This window comes from Eucyclogobius newberryi, unplaced genomic scaffold (assembly GCF_026437365.1).
Source record: "Eucyclogobius newberryi isolate DKJ021-1_F unplaced genomic scaffold, fEucNew1.0.hap1 SCAF_7, whole genome shotgun sequence".
Taxonomy (NCBI): Eukaryota; Metazoa; Chordata; class Actinopteri; order Gobiiformes; family Gobiidae; genus Eucyclogobius; species Eucyclogobius newberryi.
This window is the reverse complement of record NW_027316389.1, coordinates 5,954,327-5,979,608: the sequence shown is the minus strand read 5'-3', so window position 1 is coordinate 5,979,608 and position 25,282 is coordinate 5,954,327. Positions and strand designations below refer to the sequence as shown.

At 41.6% G+C, this 25,282-nt stretch overlaps 2 protein-coding genes and 2 non-coding genes across 4 annotated transcripts; all 4 read left to right on the top strand.

Annotated features, from left to right (window-relative positions):
• Window positions 1-559: 559 nt before the first annotated feature.
• On the top strand, window positions 560-12,835 carry sh3gl3b (SH3-domain GRB2-like 3b). The gene is made up of 10 exons (XM_072434834.1): window positions 560-656; window positions 1,851-1,919; window positions 3,032-3,104; window positions 3,186-3,332; window positions 4,825-4,958; window positions 7,164-7,322; window positions 9,249-9,352; window positions 10,313-10,422; window positions 10,982-11,035; window positions 12,630-12,835. Exons 1-10 carry the CDS (start codon window positions 612-614, stop codon window positions 12,833-12,835), a joined length of 1,101 nt encoding a protein of 366 aa, XP_072290935.1. The 5' UTR covers window positions 560-611.
• A 5,465-nt stretch (window positions 12,836-18,300) lies between these two features.
• LOC140348951 (small ribosomal subunit protein eS17) lies at window positions 18,301-24,956 on the top strand. Its single transcript, XM_072435125.1, has 5 exons — window positions 18,301-18,385; window positions 19,294-19,445; window positions 21,054-21,159; window positions 23,376-23,441; window positions 24,844-24,956. The coding sequence occupies exons 1-5, from the start codon at window positions 18,383-18,385 to the stop codon at window positions 24,919-24,921; spliced, it is 405 nt and encodes a 134-aa protein (XP_072291226.1). The 5' UTR covers window positions 18,301-18,382; the 3' UTR covers window positions 24,922-24,956.
• On the top strand, window positions 20,800-20,926 carry LOC140349852 (small nucleolar RNA SNORA71). Its single transcript, XR_011924763.1, has one exon. It is a non-coding gene; the product is annotated as a small nucleolar RNA SNORA71 (small nucleolar RNA).
• LOC140349851 (small nucleolar RNA SNORA71) lies at window positions 24,135-24,261 on the top strand. The gene has a single exon (XR_011924762.1). It is a non-coding gene; the product is annotated as a small nucleolar RNA SNORA71 (small nucleolar RNA).
• Window positions 24,957-25,282: the final 326 nt, after the last annotated feature.

Here is a 25,282-nt window from a genome sequence, read left to right as displayed (position 1 = left end):
TTGCTGAAATCAATGAAAAAATCTGGAAATTTTTAAATCAATATAAAATACCACTGCATTACTTACTGTTAAAACATAGATTTATTAGTATTACGGCATATGTCCATGTTTACAAAGCCCAATTATGAAAGTACATAATTTATAGTCACGTAAGCGAAATGTATAATTTAAAACAAAGTGTAATTTGGCAGTCACAACATGGCGGCGGCGGGAATTGAATTGTACGTAGGTTGCCATGGCGAACACTTCTCTAGCATTCTTTTTGGGAGGGACGGGAGGAAGGAGGCGAGACTTTAGAGCTTTTTTTATGCACATATTAGAGCACTTTGACAGCGCGTAACATCACATTTAGTCTTATTTTGACAGTCTCGTCGCTCCCGTTTCCCCCCTTGTTTACTTCCCTCCTCTCGCGTTGCTTGGATAATCCCGACATACTGAGATAATACTGAGATAATAGTGATTTACGATGTGTTTGTGGCGTCCATAGTCCAGCGGAGGCGTCTCGTTCGCCTTTGGCCCCGGTGGAAGCGCTCCTGGTCCCGGTCCCGGTCCTCCCCCCTCGTCCTGCTGCTCCTCCCCGGCCGACCGCGCACCTTCTCCGGGTAGAAACCATGTCCGTGTCCGGGATGAAGAAGCAGTTCCACAAAGCCAGCCAGGTCGGTGCAAAGATGCGGGTTCTTTTTTTGGAGTTTCGTGTCGTTTTGTCAATATTTTACAGCTCGTTTCCTCTTTCTCTGAGGTTTGACTGCGACACATGGCCTAGTTTTGTGTTTTTGTGCCATTATATCGATTAAAAAGAACTCGAAAGATCAATAACGCGATCGATTTGCCATGTTTTCATTCGTGTGTGTTTTTATTTGTACGTAATTTGCCAAAGAATGTCAGTAAATTAAGTTGAAATGAACTGAAAATGAAACTATATCTCCAAAATTGACATTTGTGGGAAAGGAATTGCTTTCTATTCTGAAATGGACATATTTAGTTACTTGAAAAGACAATGCAGTGATGATTTTGCTGTTTAGAAATGGATGGAAATTGAAATATTCTATAATATGTATTTGCTCTTAGTAATAGCACAGTAGTAAGTCATAATTTTGCAGCATGATTTGTTCAGAAAATGTACTATATAATAACATAAATAGTGGATTTGATTGGATAATATTGAAAGTATGTATATTTCCTGAACATAAACACGACAGACCATTAATCTTTGCCATTGAACACAACACAATACACAAATTACTATTAAATAAGACCTTAGCGGACCATTCTACTGCATTATACATCCTTAAAAATGTTTCTGTAGGATAATTTTGCGCAAATAAAACAAGAAGAAATAACAAGTTAGAATTGGCAATATACAAATAAACATTTATAATTACAAAGAAAGACAGTAAAAACACAGAAATAGACAATATTTTGCAGCACTCTGTCGTGTTTTGTTTGCAAAATCCGCAATACGACATCAATAAAGTGGAGTGAATATGGAAAGTATGGCGTTTTTCTATAGTTTTGTTTAAATTTACAGTGACGCAGACGTCTGTTCTTGCCTGTCCATATTGGGTGAGATCGTCTTAAAGAATTTGACCTTAAAGCGTCGCCGTACAGTACACAGATGCAGTGTTTGCTTTGCGTTTATACATGTAATCCGTCTTGTCCAACTGGCTCCTTTTGCGGAGAACAAAAAAATCCAGTCGAATGTGCGTCGTCTTCTTACTGTTTATAAAACCTGCAAAGACCTTAAACAGAGGGTGAACTGAATGTTGATTTCTTTTGTGTGTTTTTTTACGATGTATTTAAACATTTTCCCGGTCTCAAAAGTCGCTCTGAACTCGTCGTAAACTTTGCAGATGCTGAACGAGCGCTTGATGGGAGCCGAGGGAACCAAGCTGGACCAAGACTTCCTGCAAATGAAAACGGTAAACACGAGCGGTCGAAACCTTCTGAGTGCAAGTGTCTGGTAAAAGCCTGTCGGGTTTATTCATGACCTTTGAACTCAGCCTGGTGAGCAAATCATTCCACGCTTTGTATTTTACCGATATGCAAAAAGGTCTGGGTAAGTTCGTGAATCAGATACACAAAAAATCACAACGACGAGACAAAATTTGACCTTTCCTAAACAGATTTTGAATAATATTGAGCGTTATACGGATAGGTATTCATTCATTTTATATATTTATACAGGGAAAGCCCAACGAGAAGAGTTGCAGTATAAGCTCCAGTATATGACAACATGGTGACGTTAAGAAAGTGCTGTTATTCTATGCTGCAAACAAGTATTTTAATTAGCATTGTGGTGTCAAAATTGGGTTTTGAGCCCCTCCCTTTATATCACATTTGAGTTTGTATTTTTTTTAGTACTGAGCTGTCAGAAGTATTGATATCCAAATACTAAATCTAGTGTTGAAACTGGCGTCGATACAGGGGGAAAATGCATTAAAAGGACAACATTTGACCTTTTCTGAATAGTTTTAGAACTGACTTTAAATCAAAATTGTTGGACCACCAAGTCATTTTCTAGATTTTTTTTTTTTTTTAGGTAGGACACATTTTTGCTGCGTTTAGAGTTACCTAACGGCAGCATGTAGAGGTTGAACAGAAGAGGTCCCAGGACTGACCCTTGGGGAATCCCACACGTCAAAGAATAACAGACAATTCAGACCAAAATGTCAGTATCTCTCTCACAGATGTGGGCTCTCTTAGAACTGAATTTAAATCAAAATTAGTCAGGCAAGGAAGTAATTGTTAGATAATTACATTGTATTCTCCCCCCAAAAAGTTCAAAATTTAGTAACATGACAAAACTAAGGTATATTTTTACTGTTGTATTTCAAGAACATATTTGGATGACAGAAAAAAATAATAGAGAAACAAAAGGTCAACAGGGCAGTTTGTCTCATCTTAAACTTTATTTATGTATTTATACTTTTTTTGTTCTGTTTCCCACCGGTACGTCTTGAGGGGGGGGAGGGGATTACACAGACATTTGGACTCCCACTTTTACCATCTCACTCTCGTTTCCCTCACGCAGAACGTCGCCGTCATTCACCACATGCTTCACGAGCTGCTGTCCAGAACCACCGACTTCCTCCAACCCAACCCAGGTGACCAACCGTCTAAAAACGATCCGCAAAAAACGCTCTGTAGCCGTTTTTCTTTATCGCAGAACCTCCCTGTGTTTCCAGCGTACAGAGCCAGGCTGAGCGTCCTGAAGACCGTGTCGAGGCTCCGGGGTCAGGGGTCGTCGGAGGGGTCGTACCCGCAGGCGGAGGGCATGCTGGGAGATTCCATGGTGCGCCATGGCCACGAGCTCGGACCGGCATCGGAATTTGGTATGTATTTTTTTTTTTGTTCACACTAAAATTGCGAACTGAAAAAATCTCTAAAATACCCATCTACATCTACCGTATTCTCCGGAGTATAAGTCGCACTGGAGTATAAGTCGCACCAGCCAAAAAATGCATAATAGAGAAGAAAAAAACATATAAGTTGCACTGGAGTATGAAATGCGGTTGCAAGTATTAAAATAACAAATAATATCACATATAAGTCGCTCCGGAGTATAAGTTTATAAGTAATAAATATAAGTATAAGTCGCACCCCGGCCAAAACTAAGAAAAAAGGTACAACTTATAGTCCAGAAAATACGGTATACAGTACGTTTAAAACCCTATGTCAAAATAAATAACCTTTTATTAAATTAAACTGTCAAAAAATTGGCAAGTCAGCACCATCTACGCTCTGGAGCTGGAACTAGGCCATAAACGACAAGAGTTATGAACGTAAATATGTTTATTTCATCCCTACTGAGCCAGGGAAGCATAATATAGCGCTTTATATAGTTACCATGAAAATATAAAGGCTAAACTTTTAAACACGACGTTCAGCTGTAATGATTGGAGCATCACTTCTCCATTGTTGTGTTCCTGGAAGACCTTAAAGTGAGGGATGTAAAAATAGCAGGAGGAAGGAAATCTATTGAGCGGCTGCACGCGGATCTCCGGCACAAACGGGGCCAACGAATGCCCGGCGTAGCTCCTGTTTATACCGCAAAGATCCACTGGCCCTAGTACGAGTTAGCGTTACCGTGGAGGACCGTGTCACCGGAGGGGTTTGTCCGGGTTTGGGGTCTCGATGTGGTCGTCGATCGCCCAAAATGTCACAGATTTGCCCTGATGTTTTGCTATATTGGAAGTGACCGGCCCAATTTCACCAACTTTGACTGGGTCAATGTAGACGTACCACACCTCGTTTTAAAGTCCAGGCTTTTAGATAGGATTTGAAAACACCCCGTCCAAATTATTTTGTACGGGGGCCGACTAGGCGAAAAAACGAGTAGCTTCGGCATTTTCCGGACCACGGCTCGGCAGCCAATCAGAGCCAAGCACACAGATTTCGTCGACCAATCAGCATGCAGCATGCAAATATTCACTTGTAAACAGTAAACTGTAATGGCGGACTATTGTCAAATGCTTACCGGCCCAATTTAATGATAATATTCCCTTTTTTTCCTAAGATATATTAATAAAATGGCCGTCCCTGCACTCGAAAATGTCCGTCCACATTTTAAAATACCCCGTCCAAAATACAGGAAGACGGGTCTCCATCTAAAAGCCTGCCAGAACCTCTTGAATCCAGTTGCTGAGTTTGTTTGACAATCCGTACATCTGTTTTTGATTGGCAAGCAAAAGCCTGCAGTCCAAAGCGCCCTACGAGGACACAAACATTACATCCAGTTACAATATAAACGTGCCTCATTTTAAAGCCCGATTCGTGCTAATCGACACGCTTAAAAACTAAGTAAACATGGTCTCCTTTTTCCAGGCGGAGCTCTGACCGGTGTGGGTGAAGCTCTGCAGCAGATCGGAAGAGCCAAAGACGATCTGGACACGAGCGTCAAGTGTACCTTTGTCGACCCTCTGCTGCATCTCCACAACACCGAGATCAAAGGCATCAAGGTATCAAACACTGAGCGCAGTTTCTTCAGTGGGTTAGCCGATGCTAGCTTGAGTTTTATGTGGTTGGGGAGGGACTTGTTTAAAGTTGGTGTGGTCGGCTTTATTTCGTTTTTCACCGGCTTGAGCAAATGAGACAGAAGAAACCACTATAGGTAAGTTCTTTATAGTCAGGGTGGGTTTACCAGGACTCAACTAGGACTAGAACCGAGCCCACACTGGAATTTAACCGATGTTATTGACTTTTTTTGTCCATTATTACCCCCAGATTTCTGACTTGATTTGTAGGTTTTAGAGCGGGACTCTTGAGGTGACGCTAACACTTTCTCTTTGTTTCTGTGGCCAAAGACGATGATTTCAGTCTTGTCTGAGTTCAGCTGGAGAAAGTTGGATCTGTTGGATGCAGTGACAGAGTGAATCCACTGGTCCACATTCACCTGCCGACAGTGAAACATAGATTTGAATGTCGTCTGCATCATTGTGATAGGACACATTACACATTTTCACTACGCATCAGTTGAATAGAAGTGGTCCCAGGACTGACCCTTGGGGAATCCCACACGTCAATGAATAACAGGGCTTCAGACGGTTCCTACAGTGAGTTGTGATCCATAATGTGTGTGTCTCTCTCAGATGTGGGCGGAGCCTCTCTTATCTTGCTGTAAAGGTCTAACCACACACCACATAAATCAGCATAGTACTTCCTCTTGTGGTTTTGTCTTCACCATTCTGTCAAAAGTATCAATGTCATACTTTACACGTATTTGGAAGAATAGTTAGCGCTGCGGTAATGACTAACTATTAAAGAAATAAAACGGCACAACAAACTAAATATATCGCATTGTGTAGAAATGTACTGCGTTTATAATTGCAACAACAATGAAAATAAAATATTTTTTATTCATGATTTTCTCATTCAGTCTGAATTGGCCTTAAATTAATCTTGGTTTTGTCTCTGTTAAGTTTTTATTTTGACAGAGTTTGAATAATACATTAAGGAGAAACAAGCATTTTGCATTGTTTAATACAACTGTAACTATTATAAGTACTCGAATAACGCAGTAATGTCGATATCACAGCACTGTTTTCAAACTTTGTGCAGCTATAATCTCTGTCACATTGTTTTCAGTTTTTGAAGGACATAAAACGTCTTCCATTTCCATTACCACAAATGTCATAATGTTGTTGGACCAAAACATGCAAACATTGGCGTGCAAAGTTCTTTTTTAGTAACTACATCCTCTTTTGTTTGTCCGTGTTGTGGAATTTGTCGTGTGATGCTGACTGGCGTCTGGCCCTGAAACGTATTACCATTTGTCAAGTAAAAGTATTAGAAGTAGATTTGATTAATATATCCAAATTTAGATAATATGTTGTTTCTGAAGATATGCTATGTTTAAGTCGCTCCATCCAAAAACTGCATAATAGAGAAGAAAAAACATATATAAGTCGCATTTTTTGGGGGCAAATGTATTTGATAAAATACAAGACCAAGACCAGACATTTCCTCTTGAAATGCAGTTTAAAATAATAACAGATGAGAGAACATGGTGAATAGGTGTACGTATGCTAATGCTAACACCTTCAGCTACATGACGTATGCTAACGCTAACACCTTCAGCTACATGACGTATGCTAACGCTAACACCTTCAGCTACATGACGTATGCTAACGCTAACACCTTCAGCTACATGACGTATGCTAACGCTAACACCTTCAGCTACATGACGTATGCTAACGCTAACACCTTCAGCTACATGACGTATGCTAACGCTAACACCTTCAGCTACATGACGTATGCTAACGCTAACACCTTCAGCTACATGAGGCACAGACAGAACTGTGGTAAGTGTCTGGTATGTTAACGTAACATATGAACAGTTATTCAGATAACTATAGCATAAAGAACATGCTAACAAGTTTAGCAAAGCATCAGTTTTACCCCAAATCACTAAATCCATTGAATTCTTCTTCCTCTGTGTCACTTCTAAACAACTCCACAAACTCCAGAGGAAGAAGAAGTGCAGATTCTTCTTCTGCGTCGCTTAGAGCCTAGAGCGCCCTATTGTGGTTGCCAGTGTGAAAGTGACAAATTATATCACATATAAGTCGATCTTGAGTATAAGTCGCACCCCGGCCAAAACTATGAAAAAAGGTGCGACTTATAGCCCGGTATAATCCGGTTTCATCTTGTTCTTGTTTGCTCAGTACCAGTTGAAGAAAGTGAGCAGTCGGCGGCTGGACTTCGACTACAGGAGGAGACGGAAAGGGAAGTGCTCGTCCGAGAAACTGCAGACGGCGTGGGACAAGTTCCAGTCGTCCAAAGAGCTCGCCGAGAGGAGCATGTTCCTGCTGCTCCAGAACGACGTGAGTGAAGCAAACGCATCGATCGACCTCGAGCGCGCGTCGCAACACGTCGTCGGACCGAAATCAGACACTGGGTTAGGGTTGAGGCTAAGGTTAGGGACAAGAGAGCGGATTTGGACACAAGAGAGAAAATTACTGCCTGGGCTGTATCAGCGGGACCGGTCTTGGTCGCCGTGGCAGGAGTTTTGAGGCCCAAGTTCAAAGTTCCAAAATGCCATTAATTTGTCTTTTTCCTGTTAATGGTGACATTTGAACACTAAACCTTCTCTCTGTGTGTGTGTTTCCTGTTTGTAGTGACATTTGAACACTAAACCTTCTCTGTGTGTGTGTGTTTCCTGTTTGTAGTGACATTTGAACACTAAACCTTCTCTGTGTGCGTGTGTTTCCTGTTTGTAGTGACATTTGAACACTAAACCTTCTCTGTGTGCGTGTGTTTCCTGTTTGTAGTGACATTTGAACACTAAACCTTCTCTGTGTGTGTGTTTCCTGTTTGTAGTGACATTTGAACACTAAACCTTCTCTGTGTGTGCGTGTTTCCTGTTTGTAGTGACATTTGAACACTAAACCTTCTCTGTGTGTGTGTTTCCTGTTTGTAGTGACATTTGAACACTAAACCTTCTCTCTGTGCGCGTGTTTCCTGTTTGTAGTGACATTTGTGACATTTGAACACTAAACCTTCTCTGTGTGTGTGTTTCCTGTTTGTAGTGACATTTGAACACTAAACCTCTCTGTGTGTGTGTTTCCTGTTTGTAGTGACATTTGAACACTAAACCTCTCTGTGTGTGTGTTTCCTGTTTGTAGTGACATTTGAACACTAAACCTTCTCTGTGTGTGCGTGTTTCCTGTTTGTAGTGACATTTGAACACTAAACCTCTCTGTGTGCGTGTTTCCTGTTTGTAGTGACATTTGAACACTAAACCTTCTCTGTGTGTGCGTGTTTCCTGTTTGTAGTGACATTTGAACACTAAACCTCTCTGTGTGTGTGTTTCCTGTTTGTAGTGACATTTGAACACTAAACCTCTCTGTGTGTGTGTTTCCTGTTTGTAGTGACATTTGAACACTAAACCTTCTCTGTGTGTGCGTGTTTCCTGTTTGTAGTGACATTTGAACACTAAACCTTCTCTGTGTGTGTGTTTCCTGTTTGTAGTGACATTTGAACACTAAACCTTCTCTCTGTGCGCGTGTTTCCTGTTTGTAGTGACATTTGAACACTAAACCTTCTCTGTGCGTGCGTGTTTCCTGTTTGTAGTGACATTTGAACACTAAACCTTCTCTGTGTGTGTGTTTCCTGTTTGTAGTGACATTTGAACACTAAACCTTCTCTCTGTGCGCGTGTTTCCTGTTTGTAGTGACATTTGTGACATTTGAACACTAAACCTTCTCTGTGTGCGTGTGTTTCCTGTTTGTAGTGACATTTGAACACTAAACCTCTCTGTGTGTGTGTTTCCTGTTTGTAGTGACATTTGAACACTAAACCTCTCTGTGTGTGTGTTTCCTGTTTGTAGTGACATTTGAACACTAAACCTTCTCTCTGTGCGCGTGTTTCCTGTTTGTAGTGACATTTGAACACTAAACCTTCTCTGTGCGTGCGTGTTTCCTGTTTGTAGTGACATTTGAACACTAAACCTTCTCTGTGTGTGTGTTTCCTGTTTGTAGTGACATTTGAACACTAAACCTTCTCTCTGTGCGCGTGTTTCCTGTTTGTAGTGACATTTGTGACATTTGAACACTAAACCTTCTCTCTGTGCGCGTGTTTCCTGTTTGTAGTGACATTTGAACACTAAACCTTCTCTGTGTGTGCGTGTTTCCTGTTTGTAGTGACATTTGAACACTAAACCTTCTCTCTGTGCGCGTGTTTCCTGTTTGTAGTGACATTTGTGACATTTGAACACTAAACCTTCTCTGTGTGTGCGTTCCCTGCTGCAGGTGCATCACTTGAATAACTTGGCAGCGCTGGTCACGTCTCTGTTGGACTTCCACAGAAACTCGCAGCACGCTCTTCAGGATCTGCAGGCCAACCTCCAGTCCAGGTGAGGGCGCTGCGCACAACTCGGAGAAGACACAACTTTTGTTTGATAGTTTGCTTTAAATTAAAAAGATGAATCACAATTGAAATGGCGATTACAGCGTCTTCAGTATTTAGTTAAACCGTCCTCTGCAGTGTGTTCTGGTGCAGTTACTCTTCAGGATACAGTTACTTTTCTAAAACCAGAGGAAAACTCTGTGGTTTTTGAGCACATGATTTAAGTCTGAATTCTATATGTGCAATTTTAACTTCTTTAATTTGGGATAAAGGTTCTCTGATCTTATGAATAAATGCAGAACAAACATTGAAACAAAAACACTATAATTTAATGCAAAAAAACAAAACAAAAACTTAAGTGTTCAGAATACAGTTCTCTGATTGGACCATTACAATATACATTTTAATGCAGGTATTCGGTAACTAAATGCATTTACACCGTATTCTTCCCATCACTGTTCTTTAAATGTGATAATGTTGAAGAGTACTACTTTTATTATAATGATTTTTTAACCCTGCACATAGAAAATACATAAAAATCTAAGTAAACGCTTTTCCAAAAGAGTAATGAATGGAGTAATAATGGGCAAATTAATGAATGAATAAATAGAAAAACACAATATTCAATGTTAAAAGCGGGCTTATAGTAGCTCTCTTACCATTCAAAGTGTTAGTGTAAAAATGTTTTTAAATATTAACAACCGGGGCTGTTTTTCCAGAATCCTTCAGCCTTAAAACCCACTTTTCAATTCCACTGACACAAGAAAGTTTATGAACACTCAAAATTGCCCGTGAAAAAAGAACATTTAATGCCTTCTTTTCTCACTTTGATTGATAAATTGTGACGTGAGAGTTCCTGTGTCCAAGTAAATTTCCTTGTGGACCAGTAAAGTTTGTCAGAGTCTCAAGAATACGAGAGTCAACGTTTGTTATTGTGTTTATTTTTCACGTATTCGCCGCGTTCTAGACTGACCGCGGCGAGCAACCAAACCGAGCGGAGACGCCGGCCCCAGAAGTCCAGGAGTCGCTCCGAGAACAGCTTCAGGTTCTACCAGCAGCCGTCCATCACGTCCTCAGGTTAATCACCAAATACGCTTACCTTAAAGTGCCTATGACAGGTTTTACCATTGTCTAATTTTGACTTTAATTGGTGTGTTTATACCTGTTGTACATATAAATGATAGTTTGACACCAATCAAGGAGGTATTTGTGGAGAAAACGTTTAAAAATGTGTAGAAAATGACAGGAAGTGACATCACAGCAGGGACACTCATTCCAGTCAAAGTTTATGCAGAATTTACACAAAGAAACAAATTTTTTGACTCTAAACATGAATTCAAAAAAATAAAGTTGCTCTTGTCTATATTTTTTGTGACATTAGATGAGTTTTGGCCCAGTGTTTACTGGGTAATTTCCTAGTGTGATGTCATCAATTACAAACAGGAAGTGAAATTATAAAACTAAAAAATGAGCTGTTCTGTGATACATTTAGATATATTTTTTAAAGCAACATTTGAAATATATAAAACTTAACTGCATTTTAGTTCAACGAGTCGTCCGACCTGTAGGGGGCGCTTTGATGGTAGCGAGCCGTCTGAACTTGCACATTTCTGACGTTAAATGTGTCCGTTTGGAGCAGATCAGGCGGTCGGGATCCCGTCCAGACCCGGCAGCCCCATCACGTGCTACGGTAAGAGTCAAACCACCGCGCCGCCAAGAAACGCGTCGTAACCGTGAGCGAAAAGACGTTTTTGTCAGAATGTTATCACTAAATAGTCTAAACCGATTACGGACTTTAATTGTTTTTCGAGAGTTAAAATCTTAAGTCCAAACCCAAACACACTCCTCTGACCTTGAACAGAAGGTTACGCCGTTTCTGCTGGAGATAAAGTTACACAAATCCACTGCGTTGGGGAAAGATTTGTATCACCTTTAACCTGCAGTAGTTTGACACTAACAAGAAAACGTGCAGTACTCTTTTAAGAACTTCTAGTATCGTATTTTCCGCACTATAAGGCGCACTCAAAAGCCTTTCATTTTCTCAACAAATGACAGTGCACTTTATAATCCAGTGCGCCTTATATATGTATTAATTCTGGTTGTGCTTACTGACCTCGAAGCGATTTTGTGTGTCATTCTTTTGCTTAATGCGCCTTATAGTCCGGAAAATACGGTATGTGTTTTTAATATCGCTCAAGTAAAAGTACAAAGTCAGAGTGAAAAAGAAGTTGATTTAACTGGAAGGACAAACCGTTAAATGCTTAAAAGCTGTTATTTTCAAAGGACAGACAAAACTGAATGAAATCTGAAGCAGCGCTGCAAGAAGCTGGAATGTTTAATCTCTTATCTCCATTTTGTCTCATATTTATGAGGTCAAAACGAACTCCCGTCCACAAAACGAACTCCCGTCCACAAAACAAACGACCTCAAGCGTCTTCTGCGGCTGAAGGCAGAACAGCGCCGTTCGCTGGACAAATACGTGTACTGGGGCTCTCGACGCCACACGGTTTCCCCTCGCGCCTTGTCCTTTACGTGTAAATGTACCGTACTATAAGTCGCACCAGCCAAAAAATGCATAATAGAGAAGAAAGAAATACATATAAGTAGCATTTTCGGGGGAAATTTATTTGATAAAATCCAAGACCAAGAACAGACATTTCATCTGGAAATGCAGTTTAAAATAATAACAGATGAGAGAACATGGTGAATAGGTGTACGTATGCTAACGCTAACACCTTCAGCTACATGACGTATGCTAACGCTAACACCTTCAGCTACATGACATATGCTAACGCTAACACCTTCAGCTACATGACGTATGCTAACGCTAACACCTTCAGCTACATGACGTATGCTAACGCTAACACCTTCAGCTACATGACGTATGCTAACGCTAACACCTTCAGCTACATGAGGCACAGACAGAACTGTGGTAAGTGTCTGGTATGTTAACGTAACATATGAACAGTTATTCAGATAACTATAGCATAAAGAACATGCTAACAAGTTTACCAAAGCATCAGTTTTACCCCAAATCACTAAATCCACTGAATTCTTCTTCCTCTGTGTCACTTCTAAACAACTCCACAAACTCCAGAGGTAGAGGAAGTGCAGATTCTTCTTCTGCATCGCTTAGAGCCTAGAACGCCCTCTTGTGGTTGCCAGTGTGAAAATAACAAATAATATCATGTTTAAGTCGCACCAAGGCCAAAACCAGGAAAAAAGGTGCGACTTACAGACCGGAAAATACGGTAGATTGAACTGGGCTTCTTCTCTCTCTCCAGCCGACGGCGCCGCGCCCCTGGACCAGCCCTGTTGCCGGGCGCTCTACTCCTTCAAGTCCGAGCGCGACGAGGAGCTGAACTTCGACTCCGGCGACGTCATCGTCCTCACCAGCCGCGCCGACGAGAACTGGCTGGAAGGGTCCATCGGGACGCGCTCGGGACTGTTCCCCGCCAACTACGTGGACGTCCTGGTGCCGCTGCCGTGAAAAAACGCCCCGGCGACGAAACGCGGCGGCGGCGACTTCGTACACACTGGATATGCAAAGGTTTTAGCACCTCGGTCGCACTTTTTCACACAATAATCCACAGTAAACGGGGAGAAAAGGCCATAGCGCGAGTAACTTTAGAGCACTTTAGTCGCCGGACGAAGCGGGAGTCGTGTAAATATTTGTTTCGATTCATTCGGGAGACGGTTTTCATACAAGGCAAACGTATTATTAGCGCAACAACACGTGATATTTGATTAGAAAAGCTTTCAAAACGTCTCCGTATCTGTACGATCTGGCAAAGTTACAAGAATGTGGCTGAAGGCCACGTCTTTACATTTAAATTAGCGATAGATTTCCAGAAAGGTATAGTCAAAACCGCGATTAACGTAGTGCTGAAAACGTTTGATTAGTTTTTATAGCTCTGTTCTGTACATAATCGCTGAAGCCGGTGTTAAAAGCGGCACGACAAAAGATATTACGGAAGTCTTCAAACTATTACCGATATGTCATAAATAAAACAAACACGTACACATTCTTGGACGAGTTAGACGTTTGTATTCTGCACATTACGTTGGCGTTAAAGGTCCAGTTTGCACTTCTCTCACTCTCATGTTGCACCACGACGGGAAAAGTCGGTTATTTCCTCGCGATTGTCATCCAATAATGTGCCTCGTTTGGACCTATATTAGTCCGAAGCTCGTTAAAACACAGCTGGAGTTGTGTCGATCTTCATTCATTCTCGTTTAATTAATCCCGTTTAATACTCACAAAACACCCGTGTTTTTGAAGCAGAACTAAGTAACTTAAGCGGTAGAGCTCCCCCTGCTGCTCCCTTTGTGAAATACACTGTCAGAGAACGGACCCAAAAGCGTTTATTTTACTCAGTTTTTCTTTTTTTTATTAAAGTAAGGCGATATAATCTCATACAAAAACATTTAACGTTGCCAAATATATATTGTTTTGTAAAGGGCGAGGGTTTCTCAGGAGAGTTGTCTTCGGGTCGATGATGTTGCAAAGCGCAGAGACGGCAGCAGGGGGCAAAAACTGACACTTTAAGCGACAGAAATAACTGAAAAGACCTATTGAATCATCGCAAAGGCGTTTTCAAAAGGTAAAAATGTTACTTAGTTCTTCTTTAAGTCACAGGAAGAAATTGTGTGCCATTTTTTTAAGTTCGTAAATCATCAGCGCGGCGTGTTTATATCAGCATTTCGGTGCTTAAATACTGTTTTATTTTTATTTTTTATGTTTCATTGCCACTGCTGCCAGTAGATTCCAACACCAAACCAAGTCAGTTTTTTTTAAACACATAATTTAAATTTCTAAACCATAAAACGCCAAAGCAAAAGCACTCCAAAGCATCTTGACCTTCGGGACGACGGATGGAAAAATGACACTTTTTGGCGTGTTAATCGTCATTCGTGTCTGTTCATTAATATGTCCCAATTAAATGAATATCACTACAAATAATGCATAATATCTGTCCACAAAATCAACATAAATCAATGTAAATCAAGTTAAAAGTAACATGGCAAAAGCACAATGCCGAGAATGTCGCAAAAATCTTTTAACGAGGGAAGTTGTTTGCCTTTCTGCACAAATGAACTCGATGATGTCATTAAGTGTTTCAGATTGTGGTTGTATACTTAGTACTCATTTGTACAGTATGAATATGAAATGGACGCACAGCTGTACTGAATAAGTGCATGTTCAGGAGTATTTTAGGCACAGACGCTTTAGAGACTCAGGTTAGAACAACATTGTGATTGTATTCTCCGAGCTGCACGCCACTCGCCCAATGTGAAGTTCCATTTATAAAAGCTGTAACGGGCCAACGCTTTCACACAGACCCACATCTCCCTCCTTATTTCAAAGGAACTAAACCAGGACTAAACCAGGACTAAACCAGGACTTGATCAAAGCCGAGCCCTGAACAAGCTCTGGCTTTGACCTGGACTAAATATGGGAAGAAACCAAGACCAGCTCGAGACCGAGACTTTACTTGGACTAAATGACAAACGGAACTGAATTCAAGTCTCAATCCAATCCAATGATTTCAGGCAACACGAGACTAAGCCAGGACTAAGCCAGGACTAAGCCAGGACTAAGCCAGGACTAAGCCAGGACTAAGCCAAGACTAAGCCAGGACTAAGCCAGGACTAAGCCAAGACTAAGCCAAGACTAAACCAAGACTAAACCAAGACTAAACCAAGACTAAACCAAGACTAAACCAGGACTAAACCAGGACTAAACCAGGACTAAACCAGGACTACACCAGGACTACACCAGGACTAAACCAGGACTACACCAGGACTAAACCAGGACTAAACCAGGACTACACCAGGACTACACCAGGACTACACCAGGACTAAACCAGGACTACACCAAGACTAAACCAAGACTAAACCAGGACTAAACCAGGACTAAACCAGGACTAAACCAGGACTACACCAGGACTACACCAGGACTACACCAGGACTAAACCAGGACTACACCAGGACTAAACCAGGACTACACCAGGACTAAACCAGGACTAAACCAGGACTAAACCAGGACTAAACCAGGACTAAACCAGGACTACACCAGGACTACACCAGGACTACACCAGGACTACACCAGGACTAAACCAGGACTAAACCAGGACTAAACCAGGACTACAACAGGACTACAACAGGACTACAACAGGACTACAACAGGACTACAACAGGACTACAACAGGACTAAACCAGGACTAAACCAGGACTACACCAGGACTACACCAGGACTAAACCAGGACTACGTCAGACTCCGAGCAGGACTAAACCCAGGACTAAAGCAGCTGGTTTCAGAATCAGAATAAAGTTTATTGGCATTTATCAATGAACAAAATTTACAAACATAGGAACTTGTCCTGGTGATTCGATGCAACACAAACAACAAAACATTGAACAATGAATACCCAAAAATGGACAATGAATAACTACCAGATAAGAATAAGTAAAGTTAAAATTTGGTCCTAGTTTAGTCCTGATTTAGGTCTGGTTTGGTCCCATTTTAGAAATGTTTAAGTCAAGTTTAGTCCCAACTCTAATACGATTCATGTGCAAACGTGAACGCACCCTTTACCTTTCACTCCTGCTTCAGTCCTTGTCAAGTCCAGGTTGTGATCTGGGTTTAGTCCCAATTTTGTCGTGGTTAATGTGCAAATGTGAACATATAAAATCCAGTATTGGTCTTATAAACTGGACTGAGCCACTTTCACCAAAGCGTTCACTAAACCACGTTCATTCAACCGCTGCCGACCACTATGTTCAGATAAATATAATACTATCTAACACCGTAATTATAGCGTACCGTCCGATGTTTATATTGCGTTCCACAGTTTGAGAGCTGCTGTATTGTAAATAGAACCTAAACGTTCCTCTGAATGTGTCGCTTTAAGTCACAATGAACCAATGCCTTGTTTTTATTTTACAACTTGGCGTCGATCAATGTTTTTCTGTACTCTATTATTATTATTTTCTTTTTCTTTTCTGCGTTTACGGGACCTAAAACTCACATAATATCGCTGCAAATGAAGGGGAGAAAAGATGAATTGTTTGGCGACATCTAGTGGTGAGTAATGGGACTGACTAACTCTAGAACTGTCCAAACGCTGTCGTGACCAAGTATAATCTCTGTGGACATTTTGGGAGAATTGTTTTGTAGAATAATCAGAATGTAATGTAACCGTTTGACTTTCCTTTTTTACAGAACTCAATGTACACGACTGTGACATCGTTTGAAATGTTTTTTATTTTGTTTTGTAGCGTGAATATGTCTTTATTTATGTGCTCACTGGACCTATGACGTATAAAGCACTGGAGAGTCTTACCTCTTGTATTCACGCTGTCAATTCAAACTTATTCTAACATGTGTTTTTTATTAATCATCTTTTGTAGGTAATTCTACTTTGAGGCGAAACGTAACAGTCTAGATTATTATGACTTTTATAGTTTGTGTATAGTATTTTTGTTGTTTTTTTTGTTTTCTACCACTTCCTTTTTATGTGTTTGGGAAATGATTGTACCACGAAATCCAAGCGTTTTGTGTCTAAAGAACTCCATAAGCAATAAATGTCTCGAGAATCAAAAGTGTGTCTGTGATTCTGCTTTTTTTACCGATTGTGTTGATTTTCTGATTAAGTACCATTCACATTTGACAACATGATGCACCTAAAAAGACTGAAATGCAGTATTTTTAAAGTGCTCTGTATTGATCCTCTACAAATATATAACATGTATGAAAGGTCAAATGCATAAAAACGTAGAATTCAACAGTGTAATACAGGATCTTAACGTAAAAAATACAAACATAGTGAACAAAACAATACTATTTGAGTTGTGTTTTATAAGAGTTGCTGTAAAACTGTGAATTCTGATCACAATATGAAGATATATTTGGATTAAAGCGCTTTACAGAAATAAGATAAGATAAGCCTTTATTTGTCCCACAATGGGGAAATTCCAGTGTTGCAACACAAAGTAGGTACAGAAGTAAATAATGAAAAACCTCTTATACTCTTAATAATAATATCACTCTTATTTACAGCTGTTATATGGACAGAGAATATTGCACCAGGATGATTGACATATCAAAGTATTGCACATGAATATGACAGTATAGCACTATATAAATGTATGGACAAGCGCCAATGAATAATCACAGGTCAAGCCAGGACGCTTAAATAATAAAGACTCGATCGAATTTCTGAAATGTGTTGATACTAAAACTAGTATCGAAACTAGATAGATACTAAAAACTGACATAAACAGGACAAAACGTTGCCTTATCACATTGAAATATAAAGAAAGTGCAGTTATTCTGTGTTGAAAATGTCCGTCTTTTGTCAAAAACATTCACCCAAAAAAGAACGTTTTAAATTATCAGCGTGGTCTCAAACATATTAAAATACTGAAAGCCATTATTAAGAAATGAGAGCTTTTGTCTATAGGAGTTTTTGTTTATAAGAGTTTTGTTTATAAGAGTTCTTCTATTAAGAGTGTTTTTTAAACTTCCTATAAGTTATCTCTCCTTTTCCTCTGTATCTACCTGCGTTGCAACAATGAAATTTCCCTATGTGTGGACAATAAAGGAATATCTTATCTTATATAAGATACATTGTATAAAATATAAGGCTGTATATCCCTGTATCATAATGTTTTCTATATAAATCTTACTTTTAATGTACGATTTATCAAGTGAAATAGTTGGAAATTGAGTATTTTCCTCAAAGACTTTAATTAATAAATTACATTTTGGCCACTTCTAATCCTTCTGTCTTTGGGACCGTTACCATAGCGATTAACAATTTCAAACAGAAAACATTATATCATTTGAATTCGTAAATAGCCCTCAAATATTGCACAAAACAAGACGCTGACAGGTTTTATTCATGGTTGTCTTCGGCTTTGCAATAGTTTGTAATCACTGTCTTCGCCGGTCGACAGGGGGCGCTGTCTGCTCACGTCTGCTCTAAAGCGGAAGCGGAAAAGCTTTCGTCCTTTTCTACCAGCCCGATCCAACATGGTGGGTGCTATTTCACAATCAAACTCAACAATCGGCGTTAATCCTTTCACACAGTAAATTTATTACGCGTTACGTGTATTTGTATCGAAACCGGATCTTTTAACCTCTTCATAAAACCCGGTATTGCGCTATAATTTTACCTGATGAAGCCTTTTATTAGTTATTGTAGTCGGAGCTCGTCGCTAGCCACGGGACCCGAGTGTCGCTGCGGATTCGGTTCACGATTGTACTTCTTCCTTTTACGCGTTACAGCTAAACTAAAGTATAATGTGCAGATTTACGTAGATCTGCGAATGAACTCGTTATACTGTTGTGAAAACGTTTCATCCTTTGCATTAGACGTTTCGCTTGTTAGCATTGGTGGCTAAATGCTGCTGTGGTAAAAGACTAGCAAGAAATCATCGCGCGTATGATGCAATTCACGTCTTTTGAACAAAATATGAAGTTGTCAACGTATTAGTTTATGCTCATTCTATACCTCCATTTGAATGCAATAGTTAACTTAAATGCACCATCAATGGCTTAAAATTTGGAAAAGGGCCACTATAGACTAATGTGTTAATGGGAAACACTGGCTTCTGATAAGGATATGTACATGTCACTTGCTGCCCTGTTTAGTCTTAAAACGTAATTTTTGATAAAGTATCTTTTCCAAATACAAAGTGTGGAGAGTTTTAAGACCATTGTTGGTGTGTGTTAATGGGAAACACTGCAGAAGGCCGGAGCTAGAGCTTAAGTTGTATTAAAAGTAGGTGTTTTTAAACGTGGTGTGGACTAATAAAGCGTAAACGTTGACATACGATTGAAAACTGACCCCTATTGTTCATCTGTTCAGACATACTTTTGAGTTAACGTACAATAATGTGTTCTACAATGGATTTTCTTTGAGTTTTCTTCTTTCTCCCCAGGGACGAGTCAGGACCAAGACGGTGAAGAAGGCCGCACGGGTCATCATTGAAAAGTACTACACGCGGCTCGGGAACGACTTCCACACCAACAAGCGCGTGTGCGAGGAGATCGCCATCATCCCCAGCAAGAAGCTCCGAAACAAGATCGCCGGGTAAGTGCAGCACTTCGCCGTGTGCTGTGGGGACGCGTGACGGCGACACGTTCGCTTTGGGATCCGGGCCGACCGATTTTAAGGCTGAAATCGACTCTCAAATATACATGATGCGGCTAAATCTCGTAAAGTCCTATTTTAATCAGAATGACGGTCAGAGAATCAGGAAATGGTTTATTGTCAGTGAAATAAAAGCTATTCATAAACTAGGAACTTTCTTCGGTCATGAGGTGCAACATGAAAAAACAAACAATGGAGCAATATATAAAAATTGGTATGGGTTAACTACTTAGGATGGAAATAAAGGTATACTTTTATACTCCGTTTAGCAATGCAAATGGACAATTTTTTGACATTAAGTGACAGTGTTAAGAAATGTTCATGAGGGAAAGACAGTAGTTTTAGTTTTATTACAAACTTGTGCTCACAACATAACTCTAATATCACAACTCTGCTTTACTTATATAAAAGTTACTCAAAACATTTCGCACCTTTTCAACGGAAATGTCAACAGTCTTTAATTGTAAGAGCTAGAAGAATCGTTTGGTTGTTCTCTGGGCGCTAACGGGTAATAAAAGTTAAAAGTAGTTCTACCCTTTTTCTCTGTAAATGATGACGCCGCTTCATGAAATCAGTATTTGTAGTTTTCTTGAAGTATAATTTATTTATGAATTATAACATCTCATCGCAGAATTTTAAATGTGTCGGTCCATAAACGTTTGAGAGAAGACTTAAATGGCAGGTTTTTACAGACTGATATGAACCGTTAAAATCCTGGTTTTGTGGCTGCGTTTGTTTTGGTAAAGGGGGGCTTCACACCGACGCGTCCAGTTTACATTCAAAGTCTATGTAAACGCGCGCCGAACGCGTCCTGCGTTTTCCGTGGCGCAATTTCTACGTTTTTGCGGGGCGATTCCTGCGTTTTCGTTCGCTCTCGGCGCTTTGAGCGCACGTACGAGGCGCCCAAAGCAGCCGGCGCGACATGTTCAGCTTTGTTTAGCTTTCTGCGGCAGATGTGCCGCAGCAGCCAATCAGAGGTGACATCCTACGCACAACCCGGAAAAAGACCCAAAATAAACCCACCAGATAAATAAAATCTTTAAGACGCAGCTCTTGGAGCAAATAATGATCGACTCTGAAGTATATGCGGGTCCCAGACGGGCCCCGGGGCCCATCGCCTCCGCTTTTGGACTTTGTAAACTCCATTTACACCACGAGAAAAGCAACACGGCACAACTCCTCCACTGAGCATGTGCAGGACGACTCGGACGCACGTCATGAGTCCGGGGCGTTTGTCTTTCTAATGTACAGGCGTCTTAACTTCTGGTGTGTACGTATCTTGAGTTGTTTTTGCGCCTGTATCGAAAGTGGCCGTGGATCGTTGTGGCCAGGTCATTGATAATGCAGGCAGAGCAAACGGAGAGCCTTTCCCTGTGTTTGTGGGACAATCAGTGCCTGACAAACCCTGGTGCCCTCCCACACTCTGTACTAAATCTACTGACGGACCGGTTGGAAATTAAAACTAAATAACTAATGTCAAATATATTTTGGGGCCAATAAAAAGGATTGTTTTGCTGAACATGGATTGAGTGGCGGTGCTTTCCTCAGGTATGTGACACATCTGATGAAGCGGATCCAGAGAGGTCCAGTCAGAGGCATCTCCATCAAACTGCAGGAGGAGGAGCGTGAGAGGAGGGACAACTACGTCCCAGAGGTCAGTGCTGCTCCTTACAGCCACGCCCGGTTTTAACAGCCACGCCCGGCGATGGCGGCTAGTGCCAGTGACCAAACCCACTGGAAGCAGAATATAACTCGTTGGCTTGTAAAACAATTGTTAGTGCTAATGTTTCTTAAAATAAAATCACCCGACCCACACTTAATAAATGATTCTGGAGAAAATCTGCCTTTTTAAAAGGAAAAAAAGTGTAAAGTTTGGCCCCGTCTCTAAAGCTGACCTAGTATCTAGAGCGCATGTGGCCCAGTATCTAGAGCGCGCGGGCCCGGCCCAGTATCTAGAGCGCGCGGGCCCGGCCCAGTATCTAGAGCGCGCGGGCCCGGCCCAGTATCTAGAGCGCGCGGGCCCGGCCCAGTATCTAGAGCGCGCGGGCCCGGCCCAGTATCTAGAGCGCGCGGGCCCGGCCCAGTATCTAGAGCGCGCGGGCCCGGCCCAGTATCTAGAGCGCGCGCGCTCGGCCCGGTATCTAGAGCGCGCGCGCGCGGGGCCCGGTATCTAGAGCGCGCGGGGCCCGGTATCTAGAGAGCGCGCGCGCGGGGGCCGGTATCTAGAGCGCGCGCGCGGGGGGCGGTATCTAGAGAGCGCGCGCGGGGCCCGGTATCTAGAGCGCGCGGGGCCCGGTATCTAGAGCGCGCGCGCGCGGGGCCCGGTATCTAGAGCGCGCGCGCGCGGGGCCCGGTATCTAGAGCGCGCGCGCGCGGGGGGCCCGGTATCTAGAGCGCGCGCGGCCCGGTATCTAGAGCGCGCGCGGCCCGGTATCTAGAGCGCGCGCGGCCCGGTATCTAGAGCGCGCGCGGCCCGGTATCTAGAGCGCGCGCGAGGCCCGGTATCTAGAGCGCGCGTGAGGCGGATCGTTGCCCTTTCACCCTGTGGCGCTCACACATTTCATCAACATAAATGTTTTTATGCAGACGCTAAAACCATTTGCCTTTTTCACAGAAACTTAAAAATCAGTCTCAAATGTTAAGTCGTGTTAATGGTCAAATATAGAACAAATCTATCAATGTTTTTGTAATGAGACGAGGGACACGTTTTAGAATCCACCGAAACTTCAGTCTTAGGCTTTCCACATCTTTCACGTGTGATTTGCCGTTTTTGGTCCTGGGTTAGCCTGAAACGTTTTCATTTTGACAAATCTAAAGTAAATTTGGTTGTAAAAATTGCCGTCTTTACCCAGGCTGCGAAATAGACAGGGGCCCGCAAGCAGTTGAATCTCCGGGGGGCCCGCGGTTTGAAATGGGAGGGGACCCGCCGTGCTCCTCGAAAATTCAAGATTTAACGAGTCATTTGTCCATATTCGGGGAATTTTCATCGCTTAAGTTTCGTTTTGACAGACATGCCCACTTCGGACGTCTTCTCGCTTCTCATTGGCCGAGCGGTCTCCGTGATGTAATATTGATGAAAGCAGGCATCTGATTGGCCGCTGCGTTCGTGTTGCGTTCACGTGTCCTCGGAAATGCTCTGTCTAATTTTCGGGGCAATGTATATATGTTAGTAGTTTATTTTGTAGGCTGTGATTTTATATATTCCACAAGATCTCGTGTCAAATGCTGTAAACAGTATTTATTTTATATATAAGAAACATTATATTGAATTAAACAGTTTTAAAGATCATGATCTCTGGTTTATATGATTCACTATTTGTGCTCTTCATATCAAATAACACAAACACTTTAAATTGTTTTACATGCTAATAACCAGGTTTAAAACAACACATTTATCTTGTTATGACGCTGCGCGCTCTTGTGGGCCCCTGACATTGCTTGGGGGCCCCTAACTTTGAAAATCTATTTCTCAGCCTGTTACCAGGTTTAACTTGAATGAATTCTTTCTTCTTGTTTCTCCTCGTTTGAAGCGCTGACAGTTCTGACGTGTTCTGTCAATCAGCTCAACGTTTGTCCAGAGTTTTGACCAATAAAAATAACACTCAAAACTGTCGAGCCGTCATTAAGCTAGTTTCCTTGTTCTAGAACTGCTCAGTCGCGCTGAAACCTTGGAAACATCAAAAGTAGTAGTAGAGCTGTAGCTTTAGCTGCTTCAAATGCATTGACAAACATGACTATTGTAAATATGAACTGCTAAAATACAAGTTTATGCGTTGACTTGTTTGCAGACGGCACTAAAACCACAGACTGGACTTTATCGAGAGCATTTTATTCTCTTACTAATTGCCACGTTTCTTATTGCGTCTCCAGGTTTCCGCTCTGGACCAGGAGCTGATTGAAGTTGACCCCGACACCAAGGAAATGCTGAAGCTGCTGGTGAGTGACGCCGCGACCGCTAAACGCCGCTAACGCAGAGATTGTCGTCTTTTAGATCCGTATCTGTCGCTTCTTTGGCATCGATCTGTAGCAAACGAGCTGTGACCGATTTACTAAAGTTAAAACTGTCTTAAATCGAAGCGGCTGCTGGGGTCAAAATGAGACCGCTGTGTCACTTTCAGCGATCAGAGTGTGACAGTTCCCGGTGTGCGGACGATAAAACCGTTATAATCAGACGCAGGCGGCACACGCACTCTTGATCGTTCACAAACTGGGAAGTTGGCGCCGCAAACACCGCTCTGGCCTCTAAACGCGCTCAAAAGTGCTTAAACTCAACACGGCCAACGACTAATTACACCGTTTAAAATTAACGAGTGGTTGTTTTTTCCACGTAAAGACGAAAGTTCACGCCGCTTTGTCTGATTTTTACGACAGCATTTACAGCAGACGTTCGAACAGTTCAAGTGGCCACCAGCAGAGGGCAGAAGATTTAAAAAGACATCACCGTGAAATTAAAGTATATTTTGGTGTAAGAGCAGCTAAAGCTATGGAACGTGCACGAACCGCGTCTGTGGCGTGTGGACCTGGAACGTTAAATCGGTCGGACGACTCGTTGAACTAAAATGCAGTTGCGATAATATTTTGAATTTTGCTTAATGTCCTGGTTTTGTGGCGGCGTTTAGTTGTTTTTGCGCCTGTATCGAAAGTGGCCGTGGATCGTTGTGGCCAGGTCATTGATAATGCAGGCAGAGCAAACGGAGAGCCTTTCCCTGTGTTTGTGGGACAATCAGTGCCTGACAAACCCTGGTGCCCTCCCACACTCCACACTCTGTACTAAATCTACTGACTGAACAGCTGGAAATTAAGTATTTTGTTACAATTCACTGTGTAAGAAGTAACACGGTTAAAGCGCCCCCTACAGGTCTGACTCGTTACTAAAAGGCAGTTGATAAAAATATATTTAGAATTTCGCTTTAAAAAAAAAAAAAGCACAGATTTGCAAATTCTTTAGGTTTGTAGTTTCACTTCCTGTTTGTATTTGACATCACACTAGGAATTTAACCAGCAAACACTGGGCAAAAAAAGAGGGCAATTTGTTACATTTTTGTTTAGAATGTCAATAAAGTTGTGTCAATTCTGCATAAACTTTGACCAGAACGCCCTAGTGTGATGTCACTTCCTGTCATTTTCTACACATTTGCCAACCTTTCCTCCACAAATACCTGCTTTTGTCTGTGTAAAACATCATATATGTACAACAGCTATAATAAATACACCAAATATATGTAGTTTCTTGACCTCAGAACCTGTCGAGGAGGCGGTTTAAGGCCTCACGTTGTCTCTCAGTCCTGTAAATGTCTTTAAAGAAGTGTAAATATTAACCGTTGTGTTTTGTGGTCAGGACTTCGGGAGCCTGTCGAACCTGCAGGTGACGCAGCCGACCGTCGGGATGAACTTCAAACAGCCGCGAGGAGTCTAACACGCGCCCTTCTTAATAAAATCCTTTAAAAACACGACTGCTGCTCTTCACCTTCCCCTCTTTTCATTCTGTTTTATCTACTTTGTTTTTGTAGCTCTAGTTTCTGCGGGTAATAAACACGGGGAGAAAAACACCGCCTCTGGTCCTTTTTGGCTGTTTCTGCTCCGATGTTTACTCCACGTTTAGTTATTAACGAGTCCATTTCAACCAAACGTGTGCCGGGAATTTATTTGGATTTTTGTGGTTTAATTGGGACAAAGTCAAGTTCTGAAGTGAGAGCAAAATGTGGAGAAATGTGTTTAATATGAACTTTGAGGTTTGTTCTGACTTGTTTAAAGGCTTTTGTTTTCACTGAATACTC

Bases quoted from the DNA above. Each gene is read 5' to 3' on its own strand.
- sh3gl3b (XM_072434834.1), top strand. From the start codon at position 612: ATGTCCGTGTCCGGGATGAAGAAGCAGTTCCACAAAGCCAGCCAG. The intron at 3,105-3,185 runs GTGACCAACCGT...CTGTGTTTCCAG, and splicing joins CTTCCTCCAACCCAACCCAG to CGTACAGAGCCAGGCTGAGC. The intron at 3,333-4,824 runs GTATGTATTTTT...TCCTTTTTCCAG, and splicing joins CGGACCGGCATCGGAATTTG to GCGGAGCTCTGACCGGTGTG.
- LOC140348951 (XM_072435125.1), top strand. The intron at 19,446-21,053 runs GTAAGTGCAGCA...TGCTTTCCTCAG, and splicing joins CTCCGAAACAAGATCGCCGG to GTATGTGACACATCTGATGA. The intron at 21,160-23,375 runs GTCAGTGCTGCT...TTGCGTCTCCAG, and splicing joins GGGACAACTACGTCCCAGAG to GTTTCCGCTCTGGACCAGGA.